General features: G+C 40.6%; 1 protein-coding gene across 1 annotated transcript in view; it reads left to right on the top strand.

The window, feature by feature from the left end:
* Positions 1 to 18,104, top strand: part of UNC5D (unc-5 netrin receptor D) — a 228,518-nt gene that overhangs the window by 165,865 nt on the left and 44,549 nt on the right. Inside the window, exon 12 of the mRNA XM_015565272.1 lies at positions 2,743 to 2,827. Coding sequence (XP_015420758.1) covers positions 2,743 to 2,827 — 85 coding nt within the window. The remainder of the gene's footprint in view (positions 1 to 2,742; positions 2,828 to 18,104) is intronic.

Here is an 18,104-nt window from a genome sequence, read left to right as displayed (position 1 = left end):
AAAGATGAAATAGTGTAAAGCTCCAATGATCCTATAGATTCAGGTTGAATTTAGAAGTATTATGAGCAATGTTTTTATCTAAACTCAGGGAATTAAGCTGACTTGAAAGAAATGAGATGGGATCTGCTCTACAAACAGCCCTTTCTCCTAAGTCCACACACATATTTATTCTGTTTCAATCTGAGTTGACTGCTGGGCCCTCATGACATACGAACATAGCATATCTCAACGCCTGGTCTACTTTTTTTTTTAATCAGAATTTTGAATTTTATTTATTCATTAATATATTTATGATTTATCTTTTGAGGGCCTACTGTGTGCCAAGCATTGTACTCTGAGCTATTGATGTAATAAGTCATTATTGTTTGTTGTTGTTGTTTTTTACATACTGTATGATTTCATGTATTTAAATGTTTAGAATAAGCAAACTAATCAACATGCCAGAAAGCAAATAAGTGATCACTTGGGCTTGACATCAAGAATTGACTTCTAGCCCTGACTGGTTTGGCTCAGTGGATAGAGCATCGGCCTATGGACTCATGGGTCCCAGGTTCGATTCCGGTCAAGGGCATGTACCTTGGATGCGGGCACATCCCCAGTGGGGGGTGTGCAGGAGGCAGCTGATCGATGTTTCTCTCTCATCAATGTTTCTGGCTTTCTGTCCCTCTCCCTTCCTCTCTGTAAAAAATCAATAATATATATATATATATATATTTTTAAAAAAAGAATTGACTTCTAAAGGGCACAAGGGAAATTTTGTGGCAACGAAAATGCTCTATATCTTGACTATGATGATGGTTACAGGAGAGTATGAATTTGTCAAAACTCATGAACGTGTACACTTCCAACATGCATTTTATTGCATGTGAATTATACCTCACTAAAGGAAACATAGAAAAGGGAAATGTGCGATACAAAGTTGTTCTTTTGGGTTAATTGCCTAAGGTGACATTAATGCTTGATCATAACCTCCTGTGCTTCTACAGCTGAACAACAGTGACTTCATGTTTCTTGGCATAATGGCCTAGATCAGTGGTTCTCAACCTTGGCTGCACATTAGAATCACCTGGGAATCTTTTTAAAATCCTGATTTCTGGGTCTCACCCTCCAGAAATTCTGTTTGTTACTAATGTGGCCCCACCCCATAACAAAGAAACAGAATTTCCGGAGGGTGAGGCTCATAAATCAGGATTTTAAAAAGATTCCCAGGTGATTCTAATGTGCAGCCAAGGTTGAGAACCAACTGGCCTAGATGGTCTGAATGAGGGGCAACAGAGAGAGAGAACACACAATGTCTAGGGTATGTATTCAGGTTGACACCCACATACACTGAACACCCTGTGGATTACAGTTTCTATTCAATGCAGGGAAGGAGTAATGGGGGCCACTTCATTTGGCAACTACATTTAAGGAAAAATGGGCAGTGAAAGGAGGAGCCTGATCAGAGCCGCCCAAATATAACCATGACAGTCCTCCTACGATTGGCATTAAGGTCGAGAATATAAATGGATACCCTTGCTGAAAAGCTATAAGCAAGATTTAACTGTGCCTCATTCTTAGGGCGGGGGGATGTTACTGATGATAACTAGCGTGTCACTGAATAATGCTCATAAATGCGAATCACAAATAACTTGCTTTGCAATGAGTCATGCATTCCTTGATTCTGTAGCAGCTAACAGGCCCAGAGAAGGATGTCACTAAAGCCTGCCATCTCTAGATTTAAATTATCATCAGCAAGCAGAAAGCTTTCTGTGTGATTACATTAGCTCAAATGAAAGGAAGAAAGGTGAGAGCTGCATTATTCAAAGAATAAGAGGATGCCTTAAGATTTTATTTTATAAAGATCTTATTGTGTTTCTATTTCTTTTTACAAACAAAAAGCTACATTAGAGAGAATCTCTGCCCTCTCTAGACTGTTCTCTCTTGGCCAAAGTGAAATATTTATTTTGCAGCATTCAAGAGAGAGAGGAGACATTTCAAATTCCACGTCATGTGCCCTCCTGTAGCCTTCCCTGCCTGCATTGCATGATTTTACTGAAGCAAGGCTACTGAGTATTTTTCAATTTGATGCTGACATGAATATGGGTCAGTCACCTTTCCTAGCTTCTGTCTGCAGATATAGGACCAAATAGTGGCTATGCAACAACCTATAAGGTTCCATGTAACAATTTATAAGGTTCCTAAGCTCATCTGAGCTTCTTCTTTCTCCAGTTTTCTGGACAAAAAAAAACGCCAAAAAACACACACACACAGTACTCCTCTAATCTCTTCCCTAAACTTACTTCAGGATGCACAGTTTAGAGGACTATTTTATACCAGGCTCTAGCAAAATGTTACATGGCCCAGCCAGCATTGCAAGATGCCCTTTCAGGAAATGAGTGGGTGGAAACAAGATAGAGAAGCACATTTTTTTTTAATTTCAGAATAGATTAACTGGTAATTGATAAAGTTTTATATTCTCAGATATGTTTGCTAGTCCAGGACATCTAATTTTTAAGAGAATTTAAAAATGGTAGGAGAACTTTAAATAAAACCTAATTTGAATACACACTTGAATAATATGTTTTTCTTTATGTCACTGTTAGTAAATAATGGGTTCTCCATTATTATCTTGGACTTCATGAGCTTTGCAAGGATCAGGGTTTCACAGACTGCTCTGAGAAGGTCCTTTTGTGAGCATCTGCAAGGTGCCCAATAAATGGAAAAGCTACGAATAACCTTTTGTTTTGTTTTCTGTTTTAGGCGTGAGTTTACTCATACCACATGGCGCCATCCCAGAGGAGAATTCTTGGGAGATTTATATGTCCATCAACCAAGGTGAACCCAGGTGAGAGACAGAAAGAAATGATGTATCAGTGACATCTTGAATATGGAATAGAGCTTCTGCAGAAAAATCTGAAGTTTGTAGGATCTGTGACATGGAGGTGTGTAGGTATATAATGAGCTACTGACTTTACAGAAGAAAAACCAGCTGCAAAACTATTGGCTAGAATTAAGGCACAGGCAGCCTCACATTTGTGGGTAACTAATCTAAGTCTCTGACGTCTAGACAGCAGACACTAAATGTGAAACAGTGAATTGGTAGGTAAGTCCTAAGCAGGGCTTCTCCACAAACATAGACTGCCTCTCTCAGTCTTCTTCTTAAAAGAAAAACAAAAATCAACCCTGGAGGCACTGTTGGTGCTGGGGTTTATGCAAATGCAGGGAATGATTGACCTGTGACCTTTCAAGGTCAGCAGAAGACCTGCAATAAGCAAGAAAGACAAGTTCTTAGGAAATTGTCCTCATGTAAAAATATGGTTTACGCTTCAACAGCTTTCAGATCTGACAAATTTCAGCAGAATTTGTTCAATTACATGAACAAATACAAATCTTGTCATATTCTTTTAATGAAAGGAGTTGGTTATTTTCTTAGCACAGCTATAATATTTGCGGAAATGTTGCCTTCCACCACACAAGATAAAGCGACCTCCTCTTTAGAAAGCAATTTCTCTTATAAACTGGATATATACCTCTGGCATTTTCAGCCTTAACATCTTGGTTATTTTAGAATAGATTTTTTGTTGTTAGCAAAGAACACATGAAGGAAAAATACTGAAAGGAAAAACAGCCAGAGAGACAGATGGTTGAACAGATTTTGATAGCTATCTCCATAAAAGGATTTGCTGGTGCTCAGTGGTTTTAACATAATGCTCTACAGCAGCAGTTCTCAACCTGTGGGTCGCGACCCCTTTGGGGGTCGAACGACCCTTTCACGGGGGTCGCCTAAGACCATCGGAAAACACATATATAATTACATATTGCTTTTGTGATTAATCACTATGCTTTACTTATGTTCAATTTGTAAAAATGAAAATATATCCTGCATATCAGATATTTAGATTACGATTCATAACAGTTGCAAAATTACAGTTATGAAGTAGCAACGAAAATAATTTTATGGTTGGGGGTCACCACAACATGAGGAACTGTATTAAAGGGTCATGGCATTAGGAAGGTTTAGAACCACTGCTCTACAGGGTTCTAGAGGAATGGAAACAAAAAGGCTCTGCTAGTTGGCTGTGGGTGAGGCTCTTAGAGGATTTGCATGTAAACTCTATTCTGTTGGGATTTCCTGTTAGTTCCTCAGTCCTGTAAAGCTGGATCCTTTACCTTTGCACTTGAAAACATGCTAGTGTCTAAATATCTCCACCTACTTAGGGGAAACTAAGGAGCAGAGGGGTTGAGGAGTTTCTTCCAAACCCCAAAATGTAGTTCTCTAGCTAAGAATAACCTCTTATTTTTTCCCTTTGGTTGATTTATATAAGAAGTCGTATCTGTTTACCATTGAGATCATGGTCAATTACACATATGCTTGTAAGTAAACATATCATCCTGCAAAAATCAAGTACAGTCCTGCACCGCTTAACGACATTCCCATAAACGCCGGACCACATATATAACAGTAGTCCCCTAAGATTGCAATGGAGCTGAACATTCCTGTCACCTAATGATATGTCATAGCACAGTGCTTCACTCATGCATTTGTGGTGATGCTGATGTAACAAACATATCTGTGGCCAGTCATATAAGGGTACCTTATTGTGTAAATGCACTCAATGATGTTCTTACAACCATGAAATCGCATAGCGATACATTTCTCAGACCATATCCCCATCATTAAGCATAGTTCACATTTTCAAAGGCAACTAATTTATAGCTCACTTCCATCCCATCCGTATCTCTTACTAGAAGTTTCCTCCTAGGAGGTCAGACTAGAATGTGCCAAAAGGCATCAAACATCAAACGTACAAAAACTTAAATACAATGGCTCAAAAATGTGGGCAATATCGATTAGGGCATCCTGTAATCATAAAGTAAGAAGGATAAATACTTAAAAACTCACCAGAGACCACACACCTTGAAAGACAGGTTTAGCCTAGTATGGTCACTCCCTAGACCACTACTAGCTTAGCAAGTTCCATGTTAACCACTCTGGTTTACCCATCTGTATTTAAGGTGTTGAGTTCATTACTACTGCCTAGGAAGGTGGACAGAAAGAGTTTACTTGACTTCAGATCTTTTAAATGTGTGCATTTTCCCATCTATTAAGCGGAGGATAAATTACAATTGCAGGAAGCACACATTCTTTTTCATGTTGCTGAAATCTTCCAGATGTTCACCTTTAAGGGAATGACCAGTGTCTGGGCTACTGCCCGTTAGCTTCCTTGGCAATCTTCACTCCCTTTTGAGGAGCTCCAACCTACTTACAAAAACACTACAAATAGCAAATGCCTTTCTGTTACTTTTTTTGTTTTTTTAAAGCTTAGGATGAATTTTCTTTGCCATCCTTCCAGGAGGCTGTTTGAATCTGAGTTCTCCAGCTTTTAATCCTGTGATTAATCAGGAGAGGGCCATTTAGTGTCACCTTTTCTTTTTAATATCATTTGAAAACCCATTTTCACTTTATGTCGCCCTCCGTCATTCTGAACGTGTGCTTAGAGCAAGGCCCATCTTCTCAGTGCCGTGGAGATCCAGGGGGGCTGCTGTTTCCTTCATCTTTGCCTCTGGAGCCATCACAGAACAACACCTTGGTGCTGTATTTAAGTTAAAGTTTGTTCCATTTTCCTCTTGATGTTACACTCCTGTGGCTCCTTCCTGCACTAAGTCCTGGTGTAGCAGGGAGGTGGTTTAGTGGAACTGTAACTGATCTCATTGATCCAAATTCTGAACCGGGTTCCCAGGGATATGACTGTGTGGGATGAATCACAGACTCAAAATAACCCCTCATGTTCGAATAGTCTCAGATGGTTGGTTATATTTCGATATGTTGGTAAGTTTTAAGTGAGGTCGTCAGGACAGAATGTACCCTGTCTTTCTTGGGAGGGCCTAGAGAGGACACTGTGTTTTTCATTAACGATGTCACTTTCCTTCCTCAACGTCCCTGCTCTGTCTACACTTTCAGACTTGACCAAACCAACCATCTTGACCAAACATCTTAATGAATCTTTTCCAACCTTTTTTAGCAATCTGGACCTTCAGGTTGGTTAAAATGCTTAGGAAATGATGTCTGTTCATTTTTTGTATATATACACATATTATATGTTTTGCTGGAAGGGGAATTTGCATCCTTTTAAAGGTAATAATTACTTGCCTTTATTTTAGTGTAATTTTTCAAAGTACTCTTACATACCTCTGACTCATTTAATCTCCACAGTAATGTTCGAAAGAAGAGGATTTTATACCAATTTTAGAGATGTGGGGGAAAAAATCTAAAAAAAGGTTTCAAGAAGCAAAGCTGCTTTCCAAGGCATGTTACTTACTGGCTGAGCAGATATTTGCCTTCAGAATATCTGGCTCCAATGCCAGAGCTCATGGACTAAAGGATGCCACCTCTCTTTGATGCTGGGGACTTGAAGGAGACAGCTCTCTGATGCTGCATCCCCACTCCTCCTGGCCCCTGTAAGGAGGCATCCCCTGGAACAGCTCTGTAAGAGCACTGAAAACTAGGCAAGGCAGGAACAAGTTGAACTTTTCTTAGAAGGACATGGGGCAAATTGCTGTTGTTACATTATAGACCTGAGAGAAGAAAGACTAGAAGCAGGTCTCACTCCAGGGCTGAATCTTAGCAGACTTGTTAGGGAACATTTGAGCTCAGTGATTAAGAGTGTGAGCTCCGGCATCAGAGGCCCTGGGTTCAGATCTAAGCTTCCCTGCTGTTATCTGTGTGACCATACGTAAGATAATGAAGCTCATTGTGAGTGTCCTTATGTGAAAAACAATACTACCTACCTTATAGAGAAACTGTGGGGTTGCAGGAAATAAAGTGATGCAACAATCTCAGATGATAAGTAAAGGAAAACCTAATAGATATATTTATATTTGATTAAGCATTCTACCTACAGTATATCCTTTAACTTTTGCATCAATTTTATATGGTAAATAACATAATTATCCTAATTTTTGTAGATTTGAAAATTAACACCAAGAAAGGTTAGGTTTGCCTTAGGTTGTAGCAAGACTGAGCACCAAAGCAAGATTTTCTGTCTCACAATGTAGTGTTAGACTATCTCACACTCCCCAATTTAGGTTTAATTAGGCATATTATTCTTGAGTCCAGTAAGACATGCCTGATGAGGGACAGTGCTTATGCTTAATAATAGAAATACATTATGAAACGGACTGAGAGGGACCTGGGTTTGGGAAGACAATAGCTTTGCAATTCAGTGTAGACTTACACTGCAATAGAGAATTTCACAGAAAACAATGGAAAAATAGAGAAAGACCTCTGAGTCTATTCTAGGATAGACTTCAGAGGGGATGGTAGGGAGGGTGGCTCCCAGGAGTTGTCTGTCACTGTGCTGAATCTAAAAGATCAGTAGAAATGAGCCAAATAAAGAAAGGTATAAGGGCTATCCCTCAATTATTTCCAGCTTCAGGATACATTTTCTAGTACCTATAGAGTCTAAGGTGGGGGACAGTCTTTAAGAGTGGCTAAATCCAGGCACTATTCCCTGCTTGGAAGTCACTCTGATGTCAGAACATTGCCTTATGCAGCTTTCTTCCAACTCTACTCCAGGTAGAGTTAGGTTGCATGCAGTGCCCATTCACAAAATAGAGGACACTTAGTGACCTCACACAAGCAGGATATAGAGTAGCCTCACAGAAACTCAATGGCATGACACTGGGGCTGCCAAGTATTATGGTGATAAGCCCTTGGTATCCTACTGGATCAGAGTACTTAAGCAGCTAGCTCATGGCCAAGCATGGCTCCTCCACTGTAGGTCCCTTTAGAGGGCAAGAACTGGCAGGGCAGTCATCATTCTCATAGGCCTGTCTCCATTCCCAAACTTTCATCTGAAAGCAATTGGGTCCTTTTATTTTAACTTTACCTTTTTTTTAGGAGCTGTTAGGGGGGAATAATTTTTCATCCTCTCTAAACCATGTTTTGATTTTTTAAATAAAATATAAGTGTTTAAACAAGATGATCAAAAAAAAAAATCATTTGTCTCGCTTCAGAAATTCTCCCACATACATTCTAATAAGAAAATGTGCCCGGCCAACCGATGTGGCTCACTGGTTGAGCATTGACCTATGAACCAGAAGGTCACAATTTGATTCCAGTCAGGGCATATGCCTGGGTTGCAGGCTCAATCCCTAGTGTGGGACACATAGCAGGCAGCCAATCAATGATTGTCTCTCATCATTGATTTTTTTTCTCTCCCCCTCCCTCTCCCTTTGTCTCTGAAATCAATAAAAATATAAAAAGAAAATGGTATAGATGTAGCACAGTCTTCCCAGCTCTCTTGTGCACCCCTCCCCACTCCACGGTTGCAGAGTGGAAAACTGGACCAGAAAATTATTATATGGAGCTTTCTTCTGAGAAGCAATAAAATGAAACCAAAGGCAAACATTCATTTCTTTTTTCAATTACACTGTCATGTGGATATTCCTGACCAAATGCTTAGACTAAAATTGGAAATGTAAATAACCTTACTGAAGAATTTAAAAAAATGCACATATTTTAGAATTTGGGCTCATCCCAGATGAATATTTCAACTAACTTTTTTCTTCTGTTTTTGTTTGGTTTTGCTTTTTTTTTTTTTGCTATCAAATGGGTATTTCTCAGGGGAGGCAAACATGGTGGTGTTATGAAATTCACTTTTTGAGGGTGCCTTGGTGGTGCAGTGGCTTTCATAGCAAAGCATGAGATAAGACCAAATACAAGGCTAGAAAGACAAAAGAAAGTCACTATGGGAAGAAAGTCACAATTAGTGCAGTGGTCTGACTCTTGAGCTCAGAATAAAAGCATCTGTCTTTGGCCACTCCCCACACGTGGTGACTGGTCAGGATATTGCCACAGGAAGAAAATCTGGCTCAAACCTTCTGGGTTGATTTTCATCTCTGTTAGCATTCTTTAGCTTAGACCAGTGGTCCGCAGATCACCAGTTGGCTACTGCTGATCCAAAGGTCTCCTTAAACCAGTGGTCGCCAACCTTTCAGATCTCATGGACCACCAGTGGTCCGCGGACCACCAGTTGGCGACCACTGGCTTTGAGGAGTTCCCCACCAGGTTCTGTCTCAAGCTATCCTCCAGCTCTGGCAAAAACAATGTACTACCTCACTGCAAAAAAACTTGTGGACTTCTGGGATAGTTTTCACAATTGATATTATGAGCTCAATGACTATTAAGTGCCAAGTGTATTTGGTTCTGTGGACCAAGAAAAATAGGATCCCTTAGGTGAAGTTGTTTATTTCTGGGAGAAATAAAAAAAGAGGATCCCTTAAAAAAAAAAACTAAGTACCCCAACATTCTAATTTCAGGTATTTTCCAACTATAAGGCTAAGGCTAATAGTCCTACCTCCCGGCAGCACCTGTTGAGAAGCATCATTTCATCAGAATGAGCACCACCACTCTCCCATTCACTCATACACCATGCTCCCCCCGTCCCTATTGATATAAGTATGGGGCTGGAAGAGAGAAAAAGAGGAGTCATATTTTGGAGGAGTGCAGGTATCAAACATGGCTGTCTCTGCCCTGACCAAAGCCAGAGAAAACAGCCTCAAGAGAACTACTCAAAATTTTGTGTCATCTGCAGGAAGTGGACATGGATACCTGATTTTCTCATGGTCCATCAGTTTGTTGATTTGTCCCATGTTACCAGAGGACAGCAAAAGAAAAAGCTTTGAGAAAGGACATACTGCTAAAGCCAAGGAGAGAGGGGCAAAGAGCACTTCCATAATTTCCAGGTTCCCATTTTCCCAAGAGGTAGAGAAGAAGCACCCTGGCCAGGAGTTGGGTAAATGAGATTGAAAACAGGTTTTCCAGGGACCACCTCAATATGAGGCAAAGAGGTTCAGAGAGCAGGGTCGGGATGCTGTCAGTGGGGCGCCAGTTGGCAGATGCAACTGACACCCACAAGGAATGACAGATGCTAAGGGCAATTGTTTGCAATCTAGTCACCTGCACCCTCTGTCAGTTAGGCCTTTTGAAGTTACCACCCATCTACACTGAATCCATTAAGGATTATCTTCAAAAGCTTTTGTCACCCATGAAAAAAGTCATCATTGTCTTGCCCCAGGAAGAAGTAAGGAGATATTTGTTTCCCTTCTTTCTCCTTTCTATCACAATACTATAGGGATAAGCTCATGCCACTGGGATAAGCTCAACCTGCTCCCTCCTCTCCAGACTAAGAACCCAGAGCCTTGTATATGTATATGCTAATGGTCATGTGCATGACTGTGTGTCCGTGTGCATGGGTACTGGGGGATGGAGTTTGAATCAGATGTAAGATTAACGTTTTAAAATGAACAAAATGAGTCCTACAAATGAAATCAAACTATTTTAATAACTAGATGTCACTGAAAGTTATAGAATCAAAATGAAATGCTACCATGGGTGGTTCCACTAAGCACAATTGTTAGCAATTACTAAGAAAATTAGATACTAAATACAGTAACAGATGGAGCCCCAGAAGCAAACCCAGTTCCTCAAGTGAATAATGATGTTTCAGTGTGATTCATGAGGTGAAAAGATACACAAATGTTTACCAGTAGTCAAAGAATGAACCCTGTCCAAAGACTCAGGGAAGGTTCAGAGAGGAAGTGACAATTGACTCAAAAATTGGAAGAGAGTAAAAGGCATTCCAGTCAAAGATAATAGAAGGCGCAAAAGCACAGATGAATAAATACTATCACATATTTTAGAACTAAGCAAATCAGAACAGAACCTGAAAGAGTGGAATTGGGGAAATTGAAACTTAACTGGTGGGTAGGTATTGGTGAGGCTTAAGAATTCAGAGACCTAGTCATATTTACATCTATAATAATAAAAGCAGAATATGCTAATTAGACTGGTCAGCCAAACAACCTTCCAGGCGACCTTCTGGACAAAGTCAGGGCTGCAAGGGCCCAGGCAAGCCACCACGGCTGCGAGGACCAAGCCCCTTGCACGAATTTCATGCATCAGGTGTCTAGTTTTAGATATATTACCTTCTACTTCACCTCCACTGCCACCACCCAAGTTCAAGTCTCATTAATAACCACACCCTCCTTGTGAGCACAGTGAAAATATGCCTCATTTTGCCTGGCACAGTTATTAATAATGCCCCCTTTTCACCCTCAAAAGTATCTCAATTTGCATAATAAATTAGTCACTCTACTTTTAAGTATCCTTGTCTCTAGTTGTGAACATTTTAAATCCATTCTTTAATCCTCACATTGCCGTCAGTGGGAAGTTTTGGGAGAGACTTCGGGAGGAACTCAGCAAGGTCATCTGTGTGCATGTGCAGTGTGTGTTGAAGGAGATGAAGGAGTTGAAGATAATTCCCAGAATTCTGGCTTGGGAGCTGATGATTAATTAGTAGAGAGAGATTTGCCAGCTGAAGGTCACCTGAGAGTTTGTGATAATAGCTGCTCGGGGAGCAACTCTGGATTTCTTTCCAGGGAATAAACACAGCTCTTTGACATATAAGAAAAGGGACAGGAAGAAAATTGATTCAAGAATTAATAATAGGCAAAAGTAATATTTATAACCAAGTAAAAAGTTGACTGCTGAATGGAAATTCCATGACAAGATTTTGGCTACAGCACGTAGTAGCAGTACCACTCAGAGCAAAATGTCACAATATCGGGCAGATGCTGTGTCTGCCTGCTTCGAGCAGGGTGAAATCTGCCTGCTTTGTGGCCTGTGCCTTCCTAGCTGGGAGAGAATCTGCCTGTCCTGGAGCTTACTGAACTGATAATATGCATAACTTGTCAGGAAAGTAGCGCAGATTCGATCATTGGCATTACATGGGAAATAAAGGATTATCAGAAATGAGAGGACATCATAGAATGAGAACACAGGGATTCAGAAGTCCTGAATTCCACTCTGCCTTGCCACTTACAGCCTAAATGGCTTTGAGCAACTCATTTTCTTTCTCTGGACCTCAATTCTATTATCTACAAATGTTGTCTATTATTAACTGCATTCCAGGATTTGGGTGAGGACAATACAGGGACTTTATATATGAAAAGTCCTGTGCAAATTGTAAAGTGCCATGTAAATGCTGTTTTGCAATTACTGTTTGTCTATGCTTCTATTTTTAATTACATAGATAAGCTCTCTAAAGTCCATGGGATTTGTTTTAGCTCGTGACAATGATGCAAAAGAATTTTGGATCTTTCCTTTTTGACTGATAGCAGATGAATCCAGTGATAGCACAAATTAACTGTTCACTGTAAAATCAAGAGCCTTGTGAAGGTCCCAAGGACACCCTGCATCAGTTCCTTTGAATTTCCCTCTATTTCCCTTTACATTCTGGCCTATGATTTACACAACAGAGGTAGATTGTATGAGTCCAACAATGGACACCAGGTGGGCTGGTGATTGAGAATATCAATGATCAGTCAAGAGAGCAGGTGGCTTAGGCCACCTGGAACAAGCTTTGTCCCTATCCACTGTGCCATGCTTTCTTTGCTAAAGAGCGATGGATGGACATGAACAAATCATTCCTGCCATCATTTCTGTTCAAAGGTCAGTCATGAATTTGAATACAGTTTGTTGCCTTAAGTTTGACAAATTTTTCTTGGAAGAGTCCAACTGATGGCATACACCCATCCTCTGGAGGAAATTTGGCATTAATTAACTTCATATGAGGCCCAGGGAGCTGCTGAGGAGAAAAGGGGCTTCCTACGTCACAAAAAAAGGGACTCTTTCTGCCAGCGTGAGGGGAGTAAATTGCTGCAATTTCAAAAACACATTAATTCTTTCAGGCTACCAGTGCAGTGTCATAAAAGGTGCAATTTATCAAATGGCATCCTAATGGCCTAGAAGGGCTGATGTACCTTTAGAAGACTGTGCTCTTCGCTGCAGTAAAAATCCTGATGGTTTCTTCACAAAGTCATTTAGGTTAGAATATAATATCATTACCCACAAAAAGTGAGGAGGGGAAGAAAAAAGAGGGGAAATAAAAAAGCAGGGGAGGGACCCTCACATTGTCATTTTATGATCTGCCTTTGGGGGGGAAGGAGAAATTCCCCATACCATTTTCTTTACCATCCCTTCCTCCTTACCTCCCTGGAGCCACAGACAAACACACATAAATAAACATTGCTGCCATTTTAATCAAAGTGCTTTGAAGGCCCTGTGAGCTCACAAAGTGAAGTGAGCAGCGTGGTCCAGAGGAGTTTTTAATTACTATGCCATTGACAAGCTAACAACGGTGTGCGAATGTTGTTAATAGATCTGAATGGAAGGTGCGCCTTAATTCAGCGAGAGTCACCAGTTCATGAGTGTAATTGCACATTGTAAAGGAACACCATAGACTGTAATTATTTTTATTTGTATGTGCCATCTCTTTTATTGCCCATGCTGGAAGGAGAAATAACCTGTCCTATTAAGATATTTAATATATGTCATCTTTTCCACTTCAGTTAGTTATAGCCTAATAAAAATGCTGCGAGAAGACACTCCTGGGGCCACCCTCTGTGCTAACATGATCCCCACAGCCCTTCCAAAACCTGGATGATCAACCTCCTAACTCCCTTGGTTATCATCTTTGGCACAAACCATAATGGCTCCCCAGGACTCCAAGTTGCATGCAGATATGGAGCTTCACCCTGGAAGTTACATGAGGGTGCTGGCAACTGAAACAGCTAAGATAACACAAAGGTCAACCAACACCTTGGTCTGGTTGTATGGCATCTGGGAGAAAACATTGGACCAGGAGACAATAGCAGGGGGTCTCCAGGTTCTAACTGTAAAGTGAACAAGCCATGAAGATTGTATGAGTCCTGCCAAGCCTGGTGGTAGACAGAAGAATGTCACCCAATCCCGCCCCCGCCCAAAAAGAAATCACATCCTAATACTGGGAACCTGTGAATATGTTACAGTCCATGGCCAAGAGGTTTTACTGATGTGATTAAGGTTAAGCACCTGGAGAGTAAAAGATTATTCGAGATTATGCAGATAGGCCTATGCAAGGAAGGCAGGAGTAGCAGAGTCAGATGCAGAGATGTGAAGATGCTATCCTGCTGGTCCCAGAAGAAGGGGACTCTGGCCAAGGAAGGCAGGGGGCCTCTAGAAGATGGAGGAGGCAAAGAAATGGATTCTTCTCTGGAGCCCTGATGACACCTTTATGTTAGGTTAGTGAGAGTACTGACCTCAGAACTGTAAATAATAAATCTGTGTTGTTTTTAAGTCAGTAAGGCTGTGGTATGGCATTAATAGGAAAGTGATACCAGACTACTCAGAGCACTCTATACACCTCCGGTGTCTATGAATACAACCTTAACAACTCAAATGCCAACGTTTTACCTTCAAAATCCCAGGTTTGGAGACTGTGTCCCAGGGAACTTCTGTTCTTTCCACTGCCTTACCCCCACCCAACAAATGGCCACCAACACTAACAGGACAGGGGATTTTAGTCCCAGCTCTGTCAACAGTGAGGTGTGGCTTTGGCCCTGTCACTCCACCCCACATCACGCCACGTTCTTTGTTTCCTCAGTTAAACAATGCTATGGGCCTGATTACTCCCAGCTCCTTTCCCCGCCTAAAATGAAATGATTCTGTGAAATGGGACTTCCTCTAGAGAAGGCTGTTTCCCCCATTCAACATGTAAATGAATGAACAGCCTAGTAGATATAAAAAGTGCTGTAGCAGCGTGCCGCATAGATCACTCTCCCCCTTCCCCTCACTGCTTTTACTTTAAAGCACTTTCAGGGAGCCATCATTCCACTTGCAGTAAACAAGCTAACCGCAAGCCTGACACTGCATGAGAGATGAGGCTTAAATTGCATCTAGGAACTGGTGATTTGCACATGATTTGTGATTCCGTTAGTATATTAATTGGTAAACACCCTATGTGTGTGTGTGTGTAAACCAAAGCCATTTAACATATGCAAACAGTTTAATCTCTCAGTGTGGTGTTGCTCAGATTTCATCAAATTCAGATCTTTATTCTAGTGTGTAATTTCCCTTCCGCCCCAGTTCCCCTGGTACCATTTCCCTTCCTGTGATCCTATTTCAGATAATACCGGGTGGGTGACCCAGATCTTTAAACCCTTTAATAGTAGAGCCATATGCTTCTATCCTCGGTGATTGCACTTGTTGCTTGTTGTAATCCACTGTTCTAACTGCTCCTTTCCCAGCCCCAAGTAATGGAATATAACAGCTTGATGAGCTTTAACATTATTTCCAGTTACTGCTAACCAACCCTCCAACCTGACGTCCATGCTTATTAATACACACGCTATTTCAAGAAAAGGCATGTAGGACCAGTTCCTGTGCAGCTGCATTTTCCATCACAGTAGCATCATCCAATGCCTTGATATTGAGCATTTCAACTTAACAGGCATCCAATTTCCATTTGAGAAGCTTCCCCTATTGGTACTTGACACACCTCCAAGCCTGCACTGCCTGAGGTGTTGCTTTAGATATTTTCTCAAGAACTACGCAACTTTTCTCAAATATTAGTGCCGTTCCTGTGCAGCTGCATTTTCCATCACAGTAGCATCATCCAATGCCTTGATATTGAGCATTTCAACTTAACAGGCATCCAATTTCCATTTGAGAAGCTTCCCCTATTGGTACTTGACACACCTCCAAGCCTGCACTGCCTGAGGTGTTGCTTTAGATATTTTCTCAAGAACTACACAACTTTTCTCAAATAGTGCTGCCTTGCATCTAGGGAGTGCAAGTAAACAGAGCAGGTTTCTGGGCCCTAATGAAAAATGATCAGAATCTTCATTCGTGGTGTCCAGAAACATCATTTGAAACAAGCTGCCCAAGGGAATTTGGAACATAGCAGTTTTAGAGCCACTTAAAGACTAAACAGGGAATCTATTATGATAAAAAGAAGATTTTGCTCAACTTCACTTTTTTTCTCTCTATTCTGCTCCTGATCTCCTAGTCTCCCCTGCCAGGAGTCTGTTGGCCTAAGTCATACATGGCAGCTAGAGAATTACAGCCCTCAGACCTGGTCATGATATCGGGTTGACTGGTAGCCACGCTGACTTTATAAGGCCCTCTCTCCAGGAAATAGGTTCTGTGATGCCATTGTCCTGGGCTGATCTGAGAGCTCCAGGGGGAGAGAGGTTTCTGACTCAAGGAGAAAAAACAGAAATAATAAACCCCAAATCTTGATTTTTATCCACAGCATGTTAGCACCCTAGGTCAATATCTGAGGGTTTTAATGAAAAGAGAATAATATTAGTTAAAACTATGAATCTTCTTGGGTAGAAAATTGTAGGAGACTGGAGCGATCTTCCTCTCTGAGCTTTAATTTTAAGACTAAGTGCAGCTTCCATCTATCTGCCTTTTATGTCTATTCCATTAAAAGATGATTTAATTATGTATCGACCCAGGGTCTGGCATAGTAAAACTATCATTACTCTCCTGCCTGCATTCCTGAGTGATACTCTGGGTAAAGGTGATCCAACCTACATTAATCTATAATATAGACCATAAGGAGGAGAGGAGGGGAGGGTAATTACCAAGCGCAGCATGGCAGAAAACAACAACAATGAAAATCTCACCTCAAAATACAGAGCTGGTTGTTTTGCATAAAGAGAGTGACATGTTACAAGTCTAGAATCAGGTCAAAAAATATTGAAAGCAAAAGCCGTATGTGCACAGATAACCTCAGACCTGCCGTGGTCAGCAGGTGCTGTATTGTAGCTGATCTTCACCAGTGTGACCTTCTGATGGCAGTGGTGTGGGGGCAGGTGCTGCAGAATATTAGTTACTATGTGATGAAGTTTGACCATCACCTCATCACGACCCAATGCAGCACTTTTCTCACCCTCCACTACACTATAGTCAGTGTAGTCAGTGATCTGGCTGATTTATTGTAAGAATCCTGGAAAAATTCTCACTGGCCTCTGTTTTCATTCATTCATTTATTTAAAAAACATTTTTGACACAATTTTAACCTTCAGTGTTGCAACAGTATAAAGAATTCTCAGCTATCCCACATCGAGATTCACAAATGTTAACATTTTACTACATTTGCTGTATTCTTCATATATGTGTGTTTATACAAATAATACACATGCATACACACATACTTATTTTTTAGCCATTATGAACAAGATTCCCTTTGTCCCTGAATACTTCAGCATGTATATCTGAAAAATAATTTCACCTAACCACAGCACAATTATCAAAATTAAGAAATTACCATTAACATAATACTATCACCTACTCCACAGTTATTCATATTTCACCTGTTATCCGAATAATGTCCTTTACAGCAAATGAAAATCTAAGTCCCTTCACTACATTCTATTGCCACGTGTCTTTAGTCTCTTTGAATTTGAAACAGTTCCTAAAACTGTCTCTATTTCATGACATAGATGGGTTTTAAGAGGGTAGATCACTTATTTTGCAGAATACCCCTTAATTGGGGCTTGTCTGGTATTTCCTTACAATTAAATTCAGGTTTTGTGTTATTGGCGGGAATGTGACAGAAGTGAGGCCTAGTTCTTTTCACATCTCAGGAGGTGTGTTCTGCTGACTCATACCATCCCTGGCAGTGTGAGCTTGGATAACTGGGGTTAGGTGGTGCCTGCCAAGATTCCCCACTATAAAATCATATTTTACCCTTTGTAATTAGTTTCAAAGATACTTTGGAACCATGTAAATAGTTCCTTATTAGTTTTCATATGTTCACCAAGTAGATTAGCACCCATTTATAATTCTCAACTGTGTCAAAAGTTAGTATTGTTGGTCGCCAAATAATGATTTTCTACATGTATTAGCTGGCTTCCTATTGTATGGAAGACTTTTCCTTCTCATTCACTCAGTCAGGGGCATGTAGTTAATATGTTATGTTATTCAGTGGATTATTATCCTTTGGTACCATGTTTACTTTGCTCACAATTTTCTAGATTTCATTACTAGGAACCACCTCATGCTCCTATGTCCTTTTCAGCAAATATGTTTTAGTGTTTACAAACAGCATTGGGGACACAGCAATGAACAAAGCAGAACAGAAAAAAATAATTATTCTGGCCTGATAGAGCTTACATTCTAGTTTGTGGAAGGCAAAAAAAAGTAAGTAAACTAATGTTAAGTGCTTTAAAGGTCAATACATGTTGTGGAGAATAAGAGCGGCCAGCTTTTGGTGTAGGGAGTGTTTTCA

Source organism: Myotis davidii, unplaced genomic scaffold (genome assembly GCF_000327345.1).
Source record: "Myotis davidii unplaced genomic scaffold, ASM32734v1 scaffold93, whole genome shotgun sequence".
Classification (NCBI taxonomy): Eukaryota; Metazoa; Chordata; class Mammalia; order Chiroptera; family Vespertilionidae; genus Myotis; species Myotis davidii.
This window is presented reverse-complemented; position numbering and strand designations above follow the sequence as displayed.